Consider the following 19,222-nt stretch of genomic DNA (forward strand, 5'->3'; position numbering starts at 1 on the left):
TGGAATTTCCTTATAAACATTAAATTATCAAAGTAGGTTATCTCAAAGTCAAAACATAAAAATAAAAGTTCTTTTAAATATTTTGAAAAAGTAGAGCTAAAACCATGGATTAGTGTTGATTTAACTAGAAGTTTCAAATTTGATACTAAATATAAAAAAAATAAAAATAGATTGTTTTACCTCAAAATCAAAAAAAATAGATTGTTTTACCCCTGTCATGCTGGCTCCTGGTTGTTGTGTAGCTGCAGGTACATCAACAACTGGAGAGCTATTCCATCAGAAATTGGAGAGCTATTCCAAGAAGTCTAACCACCTCAAAACAAAGACCAACAAGCAGCCTAGGGAACCTGCAGCCATCACTAAGAGTCCTACACAAGGACTGTGCAGAGTAGCAACTTCCTTCTGGATTTTGTGGTTGTTTGGTTGTTTGTATTTGGCTGTTAGTTTTTGCTTAGGGACATCAAAAACTGGGGAGCTATTCCATCAAAAATTGGAGTTGATCACCAGGAATTCACAGACACAATCCCATAACATCCAATCCAGTATTTGGCCTTGTTCTTCTCCATCTTTTTGGACATGGCCTTTGTCCACTTATGCAGGCCCTCTTTGGAACTGCTATGAGGGATGCAATGTCCTGAGGCTTCTATGGAGCAACACACTCAGCTGGTCAACCACACTATCTATTATCAACACACCCCAGCAACAACTCCACCAACCTGCAGCAGACAAGGAACAAATACAACCTAATAGTACTACTATTGGTTACAGCAGCATGCAGATTTCTTGGGTTGTGTGGTTTGTTGGTTTTGATTGTCTGTGCAGGTACTCCAAGAATTTGAACCTGATCACAACAAAGGACATCCATTCTTGTGTAACTGACACCAACAAGCAACCTAATCACAAAGGAAGCAACAAGAAGATGCACACTTGTTTGAGATCTTTTCTATTAACCTCAGCTCCTTTCTTGCTGGTTCTTGTTTGTTGTGTAGATGCAGATGTCAGGATGGACTTATCAACATGTCTTCCCAACACCTACATAGAACACATCACAGCTACAACCACCAAAACAAATACCAAAACAATTACTAAGAGGCCTCCACAAGGACTATGCAGAAATGCAACTTTCTTCTGGTTTTTGTGTTTGTTTGGCTGTTTGTCTTTGGCTGATTGTTTTTTCTTAGGGACATCCACACTCTCTAACATCAACACACCACAGCAAACACTCTACCAACTGGCAGCACACAAGGAACATGGGTACAGCAGCCTGCAGATCCCCTTGGTTGTGAGGTGCAGTCGTTTTGATTTATGCAGGTACCCCAGCTGCAGCTTCCTCCTTGAAGCTGCATTGAGCCCCAAGAGCAGTCACCCCAGCAACAACTCCATCCACCTGCAGCAGACAAGAAACATATACAAGTTTGTTTGTTTTGTTTTTCTGTACAGGTACTCCAAGAAGTCTAACCACCTCATAACAAAGACCAACAAGCAGCCTAGGGAGACTGCAGCCATCAGAACCTGCAGATTGGCAGCCTTGGGTTTGTTGTTTGTTGTTGTTTGTCTGTGCAGGTGCAGATCCTCATAATTGTAAACAACTGGATACTAAAGCATGGATCACCTCTCCATACATATCAGATGCATTCCATCAACAGCTGCAATAGCTACACCAACTTGAAGCAGACAAGGAACAAATACAAGCTAATGGTTGTTGGAGATACAGGCAACAGTGGAACCCAGAAGGAACTCCAACACCCTCAGAGACAACATCCAAGAACCAACAACAATATCATGAGTAGCTGTAGAATGATACACCTCCATCAACTCCATATACATACTGTGGAAACACAACACCAAACAACTACTCAGCCACACACCAAACAACAACTCAACCACAGAGCTGAAGCTGAAAGTGCAGAATTGAAAGATGAAGTTCAACAGCATCAGCAACAACAGAGGCCAAAACCAACACACCCACGTACAGCAACCTCCAGACTTGGTTGCTTGTGCATGGTTCTGGTTTTGTCTGTCTGTGCAGGTGCACAGCTACACTTTCTTCCACAACAAATCAAAGGCTGTTGACTACTATAGTTCCATATATTTCCTATCCTTTCAGCCTCCTTAGCTGGTAATCATGATACTGATACAAAGGCATATTTCACCTGGATTTTTTGGTACGACAAGACTAAAAAGAGCAAAGATGAAAAGAATTTCCCATCCCATGCGAGATAGAAGTTTCGTATACTTGTTCTTCTTCAATGTAGCTATGTCTGGTACGTAGCATAGTTGGAATAGGACTAGTGTAGGTTACTTTTCTTTTTTCTCATGGAAGGGGAGAGTCTCCCTCATTTATGCTTTCATAGTTGAATTGTACCGGGAGGAGTCCTCTCACAGGTTTACTGCTTTCTAGTTATAGTTAGTCTCTTTTTGTATCGGGGATGAGTTAGCCGACCTTAATAGGTTAGCCGACTTATGAACCACCATAAGATCGGAGGTAAGGTTTATGTCCCCCTCCTTGTATTTTTATTTTGATTATTTATGTTAAGGCTTGGGGGTGTTGCTTAACCCCTGACTGTGCACGAGAGGTGGGAGCCTCGTGTAGGGTCTGTTCCCATAAAAAAAAAAAAAAAAAAAAAAAAAAAAAACTTTTCTATATAAATTTAAATTTAATCGAATTTTAATACAAATACTAAATATCGAGCCCAAGAAAAAACAAGAAAAGAAATAACTACATCAAAAGCTTTTAATAAGGGTCAAGAGTTAGGTTCAAATTAAATATGTATGCGTAAAGAGTACCCAATTTTCTATCACCTAATCTTACCAATAACCTTATCTTAATCAAGATTAATGTCAATTATTTTATTTTAAATATTAGCCCACCTTAAAAGTTAATTTTATTTTTTTAAAAAAAAATCCACAAAATGTCAGGCCACAGATGCAGCAGCTTTATCTATGCTTTCATTACCGACGTTTCTCTTCTTGCTTCCCTTTCATAGTAATGATTCCACTGATCCTTCTTCTCTTCTCCTTTCTCTTTTTCCAGTAAATCCCAAAAAGCAATCAAATATAATCTCTCTCTTCTTCTTTTGTTTTCTGTTTATGTGTTAAAAATTGGAGTTTTCAGAATTTCTGTAGAAAGTTGTGTTGTTTCAGATCCCAATATATATAACAGACCACCAATAGTAAGAAAACTGGTTTACTTTATGATTTTGCTTAGGTAAAATATACATCAAATCAGAAGAAATAGTACATAAAAAGATTCTCTTTCTTCTCTTTCATCTGTGTACTATTTGTTGGTGTTTTGTGAAGAAAAAAAAAATTCACACAGATTCATATACACATGTACATGTTGTGAAGATCAGAAAAAATGGAACAGGAACAAGGAGTAGGGCTAATGGGTTCTAGTAGCACTAGTGGTTTAGGTGGTGATATTTCTTGTATGATGATTTCTGAAGATGAGCATCAGCATCAGAATCATCAGAGGCAATTAAAGGGTGAAATTGCTACACATCCTTTGTATGAACAACTACTTTCAGCACACGTAGCATGTCTTCGTGTTGCTACGCCTATTGATCAGTTGCCACTAATAGATGCTCAGCTTTCACAATCTCATCATCTATTGAGATCTTATGCTTCTTCTCAGCAACAACATCATTCTCTTTCTCCTCATGAAAGACAAGAACTCGACAATTTCTTGGTAATTGATTTTGTGCTTTTTTTTTGTTTCAGATTTGTTGCAATTCTGAAATGAGCAGCGACTCAGTTTTTTTTTTTTCAACAGGCACAGTATTTGTTAGTTTTGTGTTCCTTTAAAGAACAGCTTCAGCAACATGTCCGAGTCCATGCTGTTGAAGCTGTTATGGCCTGCCGTGAAATTGAGCAGAATTTACAACTTCTTACAGGTAAGTTAACAACTATTTTTATTTTTAACTTGTAGCTTAACTTTAATAGTATTTGAATATTGTATATCAAGTCATTTAGTTATCCATAAAAATGGAACGAGTTATCTGGAAAATTGAGCAGACAGTATGCTATATAGCAGGTTAAATTGCGATTCCTTAAACGGTGAGTCGTTTGCTGTCCGGGATAAAAATAAATAGTCTCGGGAAAAAAAAATATTCTATGAATAAAATTTTAGTGTCTTGTTTGGTTGCCATGTTTGGGATAACTTATCCCACTATTTATCCCATAGTGATGGGATAAGTTATCCCATATACATGGTGGAATAACTTATCCCAGGATACTTAATCCAGAATAATTAATCTTGAGATGACTTGTTTTCAGTCAAACAACCAAACTTGGTTTGGTAATGTGTATAAAATTAGTATTGAATAGGATGTATTAGTAATATTGAGATTATTTTTTATCTATTGTTTGATTTAGTGTATAAATAACGATTCTCAACCATGATTATCCATGTATTAAAAGTTCTTGTACTACTAATAATTTGCTATGTATTAGTTAAACACTCTATAATAGTGAATATATAGGTTGTATTAGTTATACATGTACTAAAAATTCTACCTAACAAAGAGTTAAATAATACTATGACTAATACATATGTTAGATTTTCTAAGAGAAAACTACTCTTAATACATCAAATTAAACAGTGAATAAGAAACAGTACCTGCATTACTAATACACCTTACATACACTCTATCAAACGACCCCGTGTGTATATTACTCCATGTAAGCGAAACATTAATAATACCTTTGGGAAGTATGTGAACCTTATAATGTGTTGATGTATGCATGATAATTCATTGAGTGAATTTGTTCATGATTAATGTTTAGAATAATTATAAAGCAATTTTGGGTTCTTGTTTGTGGCATAGTACAAGTTTGAGAGTTGGGTGGATGTGGGACCTAGAAAGGAAATTGGAAATATATATATATGTAGTTGGAGAGTTTAGTTGGTTGGTGATGGAAGGAGCAAATTAGAATAGGTAACAAACACTAACAACTGATGATTGATGTGAGGCTGCATTATATATAGTATGATTACTTAGAATATTGAGTTTCTAGAACACTTTATTCTCTAGCTTTGTTTGTGACTTCTGATTCACTGCTTGGGGATTAATCTAACAAACATATCATGTGGGATCTTGATTTATTTATTTTTTTGCCTCCAATCATGTTTAGAAATTGTGTATATCCAAACAATAGTGTAACCCACCTAAAAAATTTGTGTGTTACTTGATGATTAAGTTACTAATTAAAAGTTTGGTTTTCCAACATGAGCTGCTAATGCTATATATTCTCCTTCCTCCACCATGTAATATTGTTACTCCTATTTTAATTTGTTTGTCTCACTTTTTTTAATCAGTTATTTTTTTTTCGTTTTTGACAATTTTTTAATTAATTTTAATTTTTTACGGAACATATTTAAGATCATAAAATTAAAAGATATTTTTGATATATTATATATATTTTTAATTTAAAAACACAAAATTCAAAACTCTTTTTACTTTCTTCTTAAATTCGTGTCAAATCAAAATCAAAAATAATACTTAAAGCGGAGGGAAGTATAAAAGGCCAAAAGGGGGACTACTCATGTCCAACAAGTAGTGAGTTGCTAATACTATAAAAGGGAAATTCGTGTCAATTATATAACCTATTATTAGGGAGTAGATTTATTTTATAATCGTGATATTCAGGTCAATTTACGTGGGAGTGAATATTGGTCTTGAACAAGATACAAAGATGTTTAAGTCTAATTTCAATATGAATATAAAAGTCAAGTTAAATTGTAATGCAGATTTCTCTTTTCGCTCAATTTTTTTTTTAAATCAAATTTTTAAGATGAAAAATCGGGTTTTTTGAATATCTCTTTTTTTGACCTATTAAGTTACTCTTTCCGTTCCTGTTTCTGATGTGGGCAACATTTGTTTTTTTTGTTTATTCCAAATTAAAAATAATGACAGTTTTCTATATTTGAAAATAATTTTAACTTTAAAATCACATTTTCTTTTTATTGATGAGTTTTTATATCGACATGTTCAACATCACAAATTTTAAGTGTTATTGTTACTCAGGCAAATGTTATAACATATTTAAGATCATAAATTTTTCTTTTCATCTTAAATATCATGTCAAGTCAAATTATATCACATAAATCAAAATGAAAAGAATGGTTAGTTAAAGATCAAAACTTGACATGAAAGAGACTAGACCAACTTTAGTGAGAATAGGTGCGCCTTAAATTGAGAAAAGTTGTTTGAAAGTAGTGATTATGAGCTCTTTATTCTTGTTCGCCTAGTGGATTCACCTCGATCATTCCATCAAATATCTGTTACTCCTATTTATTATTAACACAAGTATCAAATAACTTTATCATCTAAAATTTAGATCTATGAGAATAGGATGTTAGAAAACAAGCACCTGGAGACAGCATTAGATGAAATAAAATACTAAGTCAAGGGTTTTTCAAAAGCCATTTATGAAATGGATTTTAAGTTATTATGCACAGATAAAATAAAGAATTTTCACACTATCTATTTTCCCAATCATGGGTACTATTGCATTACCATACATGCTTTAGCTTTTATGCATGCATGTAAAAGCCAAAAGGTTAATGAGAGTACTACTGGTTATTCCATTCGTTTCAATTTGTTTGTCTTATTTTCCTTTTAGTCTGTTTAAAAAAAATGTCTTTTACATTTTTTGACAACTCTTTATTTTCAATTTTTCATATGAAATGTTAAGACCACAAATTAAATGACATTTTAGTATATTCTACATATCTTTAATTTAAGACCATAAGATTCAAAAGTATTACTAATTTATTTTTTTAAACTTCGTATTGAGTCAATCCGACAAACAAATTGAAATGGATGGAGTATAAAGCATTAACTACTAAGGGAATACTTATTAAATTAAGAATGTACATAGATCAGGTTAAGTCTGAAAGCTGCATCAAATTCTCTATATTACACAAGACAAATGTAGTAGATTGTATTATGTAAGTTTTCTGAAATGTACATTCTTTTTTTTGGTCTTGATCAGGAGCAACACTTGGAGAGGGAACAGGTGCAACAATGTCTGATGATGAAGATGAACTACAAATGGATTTTTCATTAGATGTATCAGGAGGTGATGCACATGACTTGATGGGAATGGGATTTGGTCTTCCTACTGAATCTGAAAGGTCTCTAATGGAGAGGGTCAGACAGGAACTCAAAATTGAGCTCAAACAGGTGATCTAGCTCCTCAACAAGTTTTCTCGTTTTTATTTCTCTTACAACTTATGAACCTTTTAGATCATAGTTTAGAGATCCATTTATGATCTACAATTTTATTACGAATGTTAAAAGACAATCTAATATTTTTTTTTATAAGATTGACAAATATATGAGCAAATAACATTAGACTGAGTCTAACATTGAATACACTGTAATTTTCCAAGAGCTATATATGCAAAACTTTTAAAATAAGGACAAATTTAAATGGTAACCTTGAAGGAAAAAAGGGGAGGGCTGGTCCTGCTCCTGGGACGGGGCTGGACCAGATCTCTTAAGAGGCTGGCTAACTCATTTCCCGTAAGTAGCGGGTTGGGTTATTTCTGGCCTCCTTATCAAATTGGGCCCCTGTCAGTTGTGGGCTGAATTTGTCCAGTTAACATGCATAGTGTAAGGTGTGCTTTGCTGATAATAGGGATTACATAGGAAGCCAAGTGCATACTAGCTCACAAGTCTTAATTTGTAACTTTGGACATCATTGCTATCAGGGGCGGAGCTAGGGGTCGTAAAAGGTTCATCTGAACCCCGTTTTCAGTACTATATATAGAAGTTCAAAATTATTTTTTATGCATGTATATAGTAGATGACGAATTTCCTTAAATTTTTAAAATGTTCACCTCTATATATTCTGAAGCGCCTTAGTGAAAATTTTGGTTCCACCGCTTATAGCTACCAAATGTTGGTTCTTGCAGGGATTTAGATCAAGGATTGAAGATGTGAGGGAGGAGATATTGAGAAAGAGAAGAGCAGGGAAGTTGCCTGGTGACACCACTACTGTTTTAAAGAATTGGTGGCAGCAACATTCAAAATGGCCTTATCCAACTGTGAGTTTTGTCACCAAATTATTTGATCATATGTTGCGCAGACTCTCCAAAATTGTTGTTGCACCCTTATCTGATTCTAAAAAATGTACATACTACTTTTTGAAGAATTATCGACACGTACATTTTTAAAAAGTCTTGAGCAACATAGATATACAAGTGAATGTTGTTATTATCATCTTATAGTTAAGAGTTGCATTATAAGAGTAAGGAATTTCTGCAGGAGGATGATAAGGCAAAACTTGTGGAGGAAACAGGACTACAGCTGAAGCAAATCAATAACTGGTTCATCAATCAACGAAAGCGCAATTGGCATAGCAACTCACAGTCTGTGACATCTCTAAAGTCCAAGCGCAAGAGATAGAGAAAAAAACGACGAAATCAAGAACACATATATATGTTGATGATGATATGAATATAAACAGCTTTTGAAGCAGAATTCTCAACTGTCAATTGTGATCACTAAGGCATGGGGAAAACCTTAGGTAAATCGCGTAGATTAGGACGGATTGTAATATATGGTACTCAGAATTGGTATACATATATGGTAGACTTGTGTTTCAGTATACAACTAACAGTACTTTTGAGCTCTGGAATATTGACAGTTTTTCTTGTAATGGTGGTAATTGTTTAGTGCTTAAATGTTTTCTATGTAGAAAAGTATCATACAAACAAACAGTATTGAAGCTGATAGTTCAAAATATTTTACGATCTTTAACATGAAAATGAAAAAAACAACATCTTGTTTATTTAGAACTTGCTATTGGTCTATGAAGGTTAAAAGTTGTAACCAAACAATGTCAGGCCCAACTACCAAGAAACTGTCCGCTTGGGCCCGACCTATCTGGGTTGCCTCATGGTTTTGTTTCTTGGACTTTAACCCACTAAAATGACGAAAATATAAATCGAATAATAAGATGATCATTAGGTCATTTTAATTATCAAAGAATATTCATTTGATGTATATTTCATATATAAAATATATCATAATGTATATTCAATATATAAGTAATTTATATTGTATAATCAATGTATATTACTATTTTTATGTAAATAAATCGTGACTATATTTATTATAAACGAACTAGTTTATTATATATATTTAAAATTATCCCAATATAAATTGCCCTAGTGAAGTTAATTATAATGTAAGAAAAAAAATTAATGTACTCTATTGTTTATACGCTGACGTGCTTCTCAGATATGCGCAAGACTAACAGATCCTACTTTGTTAACTGTTGAAATATGACATTTTCATATTTTTTTCTTCCATTGAATTACTATGTTTTTCTATCTAAGAGCACTTGTTATTTGACTGCCGGTAGATCTCAGAGACTTTTGTCATCAAATTCTTCATAGTATTCTCATGATTAGTTTCCAAAACTTTAAAAATTCAAAATTCTTCAAAAACTGAGTAAAAACAAATCCAATTCTTGTGAACTTTCTATATCGTTTTCTTGATGTCAAAGGCCAAAAAAAAAAAAAAGAATTCAGCACTTGCTTAACATGCACTCTTTCACAGGTTTCTAGATTAATTTTTATTGTACTTATTAATATAAAAAGAAAAGTCTAGCTAACCTACTACTAGTTGCAGGTTAGTTAACACTTAAATCCAAATTAAAAAATTAAAAATATCACCAGATGTCCTTTCCGCTAAATAAAATACGGAGTTGGGATCTATTGGCATTTGATAAAAACGTTTGACCATTTAACTCTCTCCGTTCAAAATCATTTATCTCATTATTTTTTGCGTGTCTAACCTCTAATAAAGTAAAATAAAAATCATAAAAAAAATTATGAGTCAAATTCTATATAGCGGAAAATAATTCGATGATATTTTTCTATCTACATCTTAGAGGGCAAAGTTTTAATCATACCGTGTAAGAAAAGTATTGAAGAGGAATTTTTTAAAATAGCAAAGACTTAAAATATAATTCAACTTCTTAGCTATAGTTTACGTAATTACATTTCATAGCTATAGTATATCTCGTTGCATTATACAAATTGAGCTTTCTTATTTGTATATCTCGCTGCAATATACAAATTGAATGTTCAAAGAGATTGTATATACAAATATAAACTTGCTTTAGAGATTGGTATATGAGTCATTAAATTCACTTTATATCCAGATACAAATCTTTTATATGAGCCCAATAGATTTGTATATAAGCCCGAAATATACAAATATAAAAAAAATACGAATTTGTTTTAAAAATTTGTATATGAGCCCCTAAATTCATTTCTACATTTGTATATGAGCCCTCAAATTTGTATAATAATAAATTTCATTAAACTGTAGCTGCGATTCATAATTATGTGAACTTATAGTTATATTAAATAACATACTAGTAATGTTTGTCCATTCGCATAATTTTATTTTATTAAATTATATCATATAAATTGAGACAGAGAAAGAGTGTTCGCGGATATCACAGTTATAGAATCAGTCCAATCAACGTTTTGTCGCGGGCCGGCTCAAGAGTGACGGCTGCCGAACTATAACACAAGAAGCTTCCATGGAACGCCTTTTTGCTTTTCCTTTGAATTAGTAGAAGCCCTTCTTTTGAATCTCATTACAAAGTGCAACTTTTAGCTTTAATTTGTACCAATTAGTACTAATTGTAATTTATGGATGCCTAATTCAAACTTTTCAAAAGTTCAAATCTTTTAAAACTAAATCCAAAAAATGGATTACTTGAATTTAATATGATTTTCTTTTTCTATACCAACAAAGAAAGTCTAAAGGATCATTCTTAGTCCAACTTGTTCAACTCCTTCTTTGTTTTCTCAGTTCCCTTCAGTTCCAGCAGCCCTTTACCAAGTCAATTTTTTTTATTTTTTGTACACACACAAAGAAACCCCATTTTTCAAATTTCAACTTTCTTGTTCTATATATCCTCTGGTACAACTTTTGCTTATCATTTTCCATTTGGGGTTTTTCTTGATTTGTCAAGCATTTCTTGCTGATATTTTTATTCTCCATTCTGCTATTTTCTATTTGTTTAGGAATTTCTATTTCAAGATTTGTTTTGGTGACTGTGATTGTGGTAATTTGGGTCAAAGTTGAGATCTTTACATAGAGTGTTACAGATTCTTGATTAAGTTTGACTTTTGCTTGTCAGTTTTGTTAAAGAAGGTGTTTTTATGGCTCAATTGTCTTATTCTGATTCTATGTCTGGAAGTTCACAACATGGGGTCCAGGTTGTCCCATTTAAGACAACTACAGGATCAGTTAGGGTATTGTTGTTGCATGGAAACTTGGATATTTGGGTGAAGGAGGCCAAAAATTTGCCAAACATGGATTTATTTCATAAGAAATTAGATAACTTGTTGGGAGGATTGGCAAAACTTGGTAGTAAAAAAGAAGGATCCCCAAAGATTACTAGTGATCCTTATGTCACAGTTTCAGTATCTAATGCCGTGGTTGCTAGAACCTATGTGATTACCAATAGCGAAAATCCGGTATGGATGCAACACTTTTATGTACCAGTGGCACATTATGCATCAGAAGTGCACTTTGTTGTTAAAGATAATGATGTTGTAGGATCACAACTTATTGGTGCTGTGGGAATTTCTGTAGAGCAGCTATGTTCTGGTGCAATGATTGAGGGAACATTTCCGATTCTTAACGGTAGTGGGAAGCCGTGTAAAGAGGGAGCTGTCCTTTCTCTATCAATTCAATTCACTCCAATGGAGAGGGTACCCCTTTATCATGGTGGTGTGGGAGGAGATCACGAGTATCAGGGTGTGCCCGGGACTTACTTCCCTCTAAGAAGAGGTGGCAAAGTAACACTTTATCAGGATGCTCATGTACCTGAAGGCAGCCTCCCGAGTTTGTGGCTTGAAAATAGAGTGCAGTATCAGCATGGACAGTGCTGGCAGGATATATTTGATGCAATCAATCAAGCTCGTCGGTTGATTTACATTACAGGATGGTCTGTCTACCACCTAGTTACACTTGTTAGAGATAATGACAATGCTGAAAGGAGTGTGTTGGGGGAAATTCTCAAGAGGAAGTCCCAGGAAGGTGTGAGAGTACTGCTGCTCATATGGGATGATCCTACTTCTAAGAGCATTTTGGGATACAAAACTGTAAGTACCTAGAGACAGTTTTCTGTTCTTTTTCCTTACCAAAGTATCATATCTCTTTTCTTTGCTATTTTTGAGCAATAAAAGTTAGGTAATCAAAAGAAAAAACATTATTTAACTTTACTTGAGAAACATAGATAGAACACTTGACTCAGTCAATTGATAAAGGGGAAATCAAGAATCTCATCGCTGACTAAATTTTAATAGTATGCCATTCAGGAATAAGCATCAAATTAGTATAACCTTACATAGATTCTACCTGCATTTTGGCTGATGAGTTTCATAAACATGTATTTCTTTCTAGCATGAATTCTTACTCTATTTACTATCAAGAATGCACAACTAGATCGGATTTATCTACCAGATAGTCATACTTTCATTGTATACCTAAAATATCGTAAATAATATCCTATTGACTCTATATCAGAAGCTTTATACATGATAGAACTAGAAGCAGAATGTATTTTCTCTGAAAGAAGCCTTAATGAGTTCTTTGTGATATGTAGGAAGGAATAATGGGAACTAATGATGAAGAAACTCGTCGCTATTTTAAGCATTCTTCCGTGCAAGTGCTACTTTGTCCTCGTTCTGCTGGAAAAGGACACAGCTGGGCCAAAAAGCAGGTTCACTTCTGACTTATGACTTATGCATAAAGTATTTAATTACCATTTCTGAAACTCTTGTATTTCCCAACCATATCATGTTAGCTACTGCTGTACTTTCGTCTCCAATGATCACAGTTCTCGTGGCACTGAAATATAGATTAACCGGTAAATGGTGAAGTTTCCGAAGCTTGTATTTACATTAACTAGGTCTGAGAGACTTTTCTTGAATGAGTATATTCCCTTATGTAGCTTCTTCTTCTTGCCTGAGTATTTATTTCTGAAGTACTTTTCTCTCCTGAGATTGTTTTAGGTACTGAACCACTTTGATTTTTGTCATCAGGAAACTGAAACAATATACACGCATCATCAAAAAACTGTAATAGTGGATTCAGATGCTGGTAAATACCAGAGAAAGATTATGGCTTTCGTTGGGGGACTTGATTTGTGCAAAGGGCGTTATGATACTCCACAACACCCTATCTTTAAAACATTGCAAAATGTGCACAAGGATGACTTTCATCAGCCTAACTACACGGTAATATTTGAATATTATGTTTATGATGCATTTAGTGGGATTTCACTGGGTTTGTTCTTGTTGTTGTTGTTCTAGTCTATGATGCATTACTTTTGACTTGACTTTCTGTTTGTGTGACTAATTGAGTGGGACTTTTTGATATTGTTGTATTTTTCTCTAAAGAATTCAGTTCATACAGTCATACACCATGTTATTTGCTTCTTAACATGACTTATTCCATTAGGTAGGTCAAACACTTCTATACTGACCGTTCCCTAATTTCACTAAATGTTCTTAAAGGACATATCTCTTGGGATTCCACATATAAATTATGGCCTTCTCTATTCCCATGAGAAAATGGTAACATAGGTCTCAAACACCTAAACTTGGGAACTTATTGTTTGATCCACAGTTTTGTTATCCTCTAGTTATTACCTTAATGATATAAAAGTGGAGGTTCTGCAGAAAGATGCAATCAGATAACGTTGCAACTCCCTCTGGAAAAGGTTTAGTGATGCTCAAAAAAGTCGAGTCATAAATTTAGGTGTTATCTAGGCACTTGGTAGGCTAGCTTCTTATAACAAGCAATTGAAATTTGATCTCTGCCGTACTGATCTGTTTGTTATGTATATCTTTCTTGAACTTTGGCAGGGCCCTACTACTGGTTGTCCTAGAGAACCTTGGCATGATTTACATAGTCGGATCGAGGGGCCTGCTGCATATGATGTCCTAACTAACTTTGAGGAGCGCTGGTTGAAGGCTTCAAAACGCCATGGACTTCAAAAGATGAAAGCTTCACATGACGATGCATTACTCAAACTTGACAGGATTCCCGATATTTTGGGAATAGCTGATGTCCCTTGCTTAAGAGAAGATGATGCAGATACGTGGCATGTCCAGGTACTTAAGAGTTGAATCTAGCATTGCTTGTTATGTTCCCTAATGATTGCCCCTGAATAACATTGTTACACGTGCAGATTTTCCGGTCGATCGACTCCAATTCTGTTAAAGGTTTCCCCAAAGATCCCAAAGAAGCTACTAACAAGGCAAGATATTTGCTTCTACATGTTTTAATATGTAAAACACATGCTATCTATATGCCGTAAGCTAACTAATGTGTTGACCATTTCCTGTAACAGAACCTAGTGTGCGGTAAGAATGTGCTGATAGACATGAGCATACATACTGCCTATGTAAAGGCAATTCGAGCTGCCCAGCATTTCATCTACATCGAGAACCAGTACTTCCTAGGGTCTTCCTATAATTGGAGAAACTACCAAAATTTAGGTGAGGACTCTAAAATACTGATTTAAGAGGAAGCAAATTTCTTTTTCTTTTAATGAACTATGAACCAATCTCTCTTGAATATTTTCCACATAAATCAGTCTAATATCACAAGTGACTAGAAAGTCCATGTGATAAAAGATTTGTTTAATTGTTTCGTATCTTGTTCACTGCTCTTCACTTGTCGTTATATTTGAACTGCTGAAGTCAAGCCTTGTGAATTCAAAGTTCTCTTAATATTGTTCATCATCACTAATTTGAAAGCAAGAATTAATATATAATGATTGTGTAAATCTTTCTATCTCTAGGTGCAAATAACTTGATACCAATGGAAATTGCTCTAAAAATTGCCAACAAAATACGAGCAAATGAGAGGTTTGCAGCATATATAGTTCTTCCTATGTGGCCAGAGGGTGTTCCGACCAGTACAGCTACTCAGAGAATACTTTTCTGGCAGGTATATATTAGTCCATTGTTTCTGATATAATTTCGTTATTGATTCCTTCTTCTATAAATTACTAGTCCTTTCTTTTTTCGTAAGACAAATTAGTAGTTCTTCGTCCCTTCAAGTGCTTCTTATCCAACTTAAACAGCTGACACGTATGGTTTACTGTTCTTCGATATATTTGGGCCTATTTGCATGTTAGTGTTCAGAATTTGTTGCATATTTTATGCAGGTTGCATTTTCATAACCAATGTTGTTTGTATTTGCAGCACAATACCATGCAGATGATGTATGAAACTATTTACAAAGCTTTACAAGAGGTAGGACTGGAAAACACATATGAACCCCAGGACTATTTGATTTTCTTCTGCCTTGGCAATCGCGAGGTTCCAGAAAATCGAATCACTACAGTTGTCAGAAGTTCAAAGCCAAGTACACCTCAGGTAATCGACTGTTCCTCTGACTAAGCTAGCTTGTTTTTCATCATTCTCCCATAATTATCAGGCTCTGATCTTTGTTACAAATGTAATTCATCCTTATTCAGGAACTCACTCAGAAAAGTCGACGTTTTATGATCTATGTCCACTCAAAAGGAATGATAGTGGACGATGAGTATGTCATATTGGGATCTGCAAACATCAACCAACGTTCTCTGGAAGGCACCAGAGATACTGAAATTGCAATGGGCGCTTATCAGCCTCATCATACATGGGCAAACAAACACTCTGGACCACATGCGCAGGTAAATTTGAAACATTTCTTGTACTGTCGTAATTTGCTGCTTCTAACCTCTAATGCATTTTGTTGGAAGAAGTTATGTTGTGTGACTCAGTTGCTATTGCATCTCGACTGCAGATATACGGATATAGGATGTCACTGTGGGCAGAGCACACTGGAACTCTGGAGCAATGTTTTGAGCATCCAGAGAGTCTTGAATGCGTGAGACGGATAAGAGTATTTGGTGAACACAACTGGCTACAGTACGCGGCTGATGAAGTAACTGAAATGAAAGGCCACCTCCTCAAGTATCCTGTTGAAATTGATCGAACGGGGAAAGTCAAGTCACTTCCTGGCTGTGAAACTTTTCCAGATATCGGAGGGAAGATAATAGGTACATTCACCGGTGTTCAAGAAAATCTCACCATCTGATCTAGGGATTTTCTGCCATAGGTTTTGAAAAATTTCAAGAATCCTCATTCTGCAGCTTGAGGTTAATTCTTTTATATTGTTTCTGCACCATCATGCATTGGTGCATTTTCCTGTTTTTTGTTGGTTTTAAAAACTAGAGTGAAAAGAGGTGTTTTTGTATTTTGACGATTTCGACTCATTTCTCATTTGCGGAACTACATTGAGTATGTTGTTATTGTTGATCCGACAATGATTAAAAAGTAAAGTCTTTATGAGTACAGTGATAAAAAATGAACTTAATAGTATCTTATCAACATAGCACTCTTTTTTTCATTAGAGTAGCTTTAATATCCTCCGGATACAAGATTGGATTTTCACCGAGGGTGGTCAATTCTTCAAATGTTTCGCACTTTATTCCTTCCAAGATGTGGCAAAGCCCCAAATACAAACCACGAATGCACATTTGATGCCAGCAGTTTCACGAAGGCAATTTTTGCAGTTGAGGTTCAAGCTTAGAGCACGAGTATATATATGTATGTACAAAAGTTGTTAAAATTTTAACAAATACATTACATTATGATCACATAATTTCAAAAAAAAAAAATTTATAAGAATTAAAATTTTAAATCCATCAAATTAAAATCCTCAAGTTACGTCAAGATGTAAGATTTAAGATTCAATGTGTTTGTTCACCCAAAAACTAAAACCAAACAACAAGTATATATTTTTAAATTCATGGCTTGAGATTGGATGAAATAAGAATAGAAAAGTAATTTTAATATTCCTCAAAAAAAAGGGAATCTCTGGAGATCTGTGCAATAATAATATATAAAATCAGCTGTTTAAATAAATATACGAGTTCTTCTTTAAAATTTCTAGGATTACTAATTTTCTAACATTTCTTTTTTGTTTATTGAAACAGACAAAAACGGTTTGCAGTCTTTCAAAAAAACAATTTCACTTATCAAATCTTCATTATAATCAGCTTCTTTATAAGTTCAAAAACAAAATTAAAAAAAGTAAGTGAAAACACTAAACACCAAAACTAAAAAATCAAACTTGATTAGTTTGGATTTAAAACACTTTTATTATAAATTTCTATTTTCAATACTTTGAACCCAAAATTACAAAATAACATACTCAATGTAATTTCTTAAAATTTGATCCACAACGAATAGAGTACAATGCATATTTTATCTCTCTTCAGAAATAGAAATATTATTTTCTATAGATCCTTGACTCAAGTACTAAAACCCCAAAATAAACTTAATAAAACCTTCTTAATTGTACTATATGTTCGTTGAGTATAATTTTTACTATAAGCGAAATTTTAATTCACATGAAAGAGTTATGCACTCTCTAAGGATGGTGCAAGAGGGGAATACTAGTCGTAAAACATTTATTTTAGACTTTCAAATTTTTACAATCCCAAAAAATTTGTATGGTTAGTTTTATAATTTTACTTTTGCTTAAAAGATATTGAAGTTTGTAGAAACAAATTATAAAGAAAGAAAAATTGCCTATTTTTTAAACTATAGAAATATTTCAGATTTTGAATTAATCATTCAAATTTTTATATTAATAAATATTAATTAAAGTCTTATATGACAAAATCTAAGACAAATTATTACAAATATATGGCGAAAATCTTATTAAATTGAATTAAACCATAACAATATAAATAAAAATATTACTATAATATGTTTGTTATAAACTTAACAACTTTACATCTTATAAAATATGATACAGATGTAAAAACAAAAGGTGATTATAAACTTTTTGCATATATGTGTCTATATTATATATGCATAAATATTGAGTCGTCATTAACAAGCCAAATGAAAAACAATATTTTCTATGACAATGATTTTTGAACGGTTAACCAAAATTATTAGTTTAAAGAAATAAATAACATGGAGAATTACTACTATAATATTTGAACAAAATTAAATTAATATTTGACTCAAATACATAAAAGAAAAAAAAATCTATTAGGGCCATAGTGACTATAGTACATAAATATATTGTCTCATTTTGTACATCCATAATTTCGAAAAGGACTTGTTCTCATGTCTCACCCACATCTTGTCCAAATAAAGACATCACTCCTTCCCACGTTAAATCCAAATTTCTGAGTGACCGCCTAACCTTTTCATACATATTTTGTTTATTTCTTACGTCTACTCATATTATATTATAAAATAAAATTGGAATAAAAATATTTATAGTAATAATAAAAAATTATACTATTATGTAGGAATAAATTTATGTATAACGATTTTTTCATTATTAACCACTATAAAATCATTCATTCGCTATTATTATATACTTCCTTTATCGATGTAATTTAACTTGATATAATGTTAAAAAAGAAAAATAATCTTTTAAAACTTGTGGACTAAAATTAGGTATATATATTTTTGTGGTTATAAATTATTTTATTAAGGTAAAATAAATATTATTAAGTTAAAATGTTACTAAATATAGAAATATGTTTTTATTTTTTTGATTGGACTAAAAAGAAAAGTCTGTCGAATAAATTAAAACAACAAAATTATAATTATGATGTCAAGAGAGTTTCGACTAATTTTAGATTACGTACAATATAAAAATTTAAACATGAGACTTCATAATTTTCAACTATTATATTTACAAATATACTAAACTCTTAGATGTCATTATTAATTATTAATCACTGCATAAAATTATGTTGAATATCTCCGTTTTAATTTTAAACTATTCAATAAAATTTAATTTAAATTTAAAAATTAATTAATTGTCTCTTGAGATGAGAAATGATGGTTGTTATGTATTGTTTTACAATATATTATATTATATTATTTTAATGAATAGATTGTATTATTCTCTATCGTAACATAATGTCACACATCAATAATTTAAATTATAAACTTTAAAAAAAAGTACATGATAGAGTTGTTATAAAAAAATATAATTAATAAATAATAAATAATAAATAAAAATAAAATAAAATAACGATATGGAGTAATCCGACATAATTTTTTTTGTCTAAAGAGACATTTATTTTTAAACTTAGTGAGCATACACTATTACTAGTGACTTGGAATTTTAGATTTGTGTATGCTTGG

At 32.9% G+C, this 19,222-nt stretch overlaps 3 protein-coding genes across 3 annotated transcripts; all 3 read left to right on the forward strand.

The window, feature by feature from the left end:
* The first annotated feature begins 217 nt into the window (after positions 1–217).
* On the forward strand, positions 218–1,963 carry LOC129890783 (uncharacterized). Its single transcript, XM_055966265.1, has 3 exons — positions 218–303; positions 388–1,532; positions 1,630–1,963. Exons 1-3 carry the CDS (start codon positions 218–220, stop codon positions 1,653–1,655), a joined length of 1,257 nt encoding a protein of 418 aa, XP_055822240.1. The 3' UTR covers positions 1,656–1,963.
* A 943-nt stretch (positions 1,964–2,906) lies between these two features.
* LOC129889960 (homeobox protein knotted-1-like 7) lies at positions 2,907–8,692 on the forward strand. Its single transcript, XM_055965445.1, has 5 exons — positions 2,907–3,688; positions 3,773–3,893; positions 6,997–7,187; positions 7,922–8,053; positions 8,274–8,692. The coding sequence occupies exons 1-5, from the start codon at positions 3,359–3,361 to the stop codon at positions 8,412–8,414; spliced, it is 915 nt and encodes a 304-aa protein (XP_055821420.1). The 5' UTR covers positions 2,907–3,358; the 3' UTR covers positions 8,415–8,692.
* A 1,949-nt stretch (positions 8,693–10,641) lies between these two features.
* Positions 10,642–16,420, forward strand: LOC129889961 (phospholipase D beta 1-like). The gene is made up of 10 exons (XM_055965446.1): positions 10,642–12,142; positions 12,646–12,762; positions 13,085–13,279; positions 13,910–14,158; positions 14,236–14,304; positions 14,398–14,545; positions 14,851–14,999; positions 15,257–15,430; positions 15,532–15,729; positions 15,843–16,420. Exons 1-10 carry the CDS (start codon positions 11,195–11,197, stop codon positions 16,134–16,136), a joined length of 2,541 nt encoding a protein of 846 aa, XP_055821421.1. The 5' UTR covers positions 10,642–11,194; the 3' UTR covers positions 16,137–16,420.
* The last annotated feature ends 2,802 nt before the right edge of the window (positions 16,421–19,222 follow it).

Source organism: Solanum dulcamara, chromosome 5 (genome assembly GCF_947179165.1).
Source record: "Solanum dulcamara chromosome 5, daSolDulc1.2, whole genome shotgun sequence".
NCBI lineage: Eukaryota > Viridiplantae > Streptophyta > Magnoliopsida > Solanales > Solanaceae > Solanum > Solanum dulcamara.

Coding starts and splice junctions, on each gene's coding strand:
- LOC129889961 (XM_055965446.1), top strand. CDS start 11,195: ATGGCTCAATTGTCTTATTCTGATTCTATGTCTGGAAGTTCACAACAT. Junction 14,546..14,850: donor GAGAAACTACCAAAATTTAG/GTGAGGACTCTA, acceptor TTCTATCTCTAG/GTGCAAATAACTTGATACCA. Junction 15,431..15,531: donor CAAAGCCAAGTACACCTCAG/GTAATCGACTGT, acceptor ATCCTTATTCAG/GAACTCACTCAGAAAAGTCG.
- LOC129890783 (XM_055966265.1), top strand. CDS start 218: ATGCTGGCTCCTGGTTGTTGTGTAGCTGCAGGTACATCAACAACTGGA. Junction 304..387: donor TTGGAGAGCTATTCCAAGAA/GTCTAACCACCT, acceptor AGGACTGTGCAG/AGTAGCAACTTCCTTCTGGA. Junction 1,533..1,629: donor CTGCAGATTGGCAGCCTTGG/GTTTGTTGTTTG, acceptor CATACATATCAG/ATGCATTCCATCAACAGCTG.
- LOC129889960 (XM_055965445.1), top strand. CDS start 3,359: ATGGAACAGGAACAAGGAGTAGGGCTAATGGGTTCTAGTAGCACTAGT. Junction 3,689..3,772: donor AAGAACTCGACAATTTCTTG/GTAATTGATTTT, acceptor TTTTTTCAACAG/GCACAGTATTTGTTAGTTTT. Junction 3,894..6,996: donor GAATTTACAACTTCTTACAG/GTAAGTTAACAA, acceptor GGTCTTGATCAG/GAGCAACACTTGGAGAGGGA.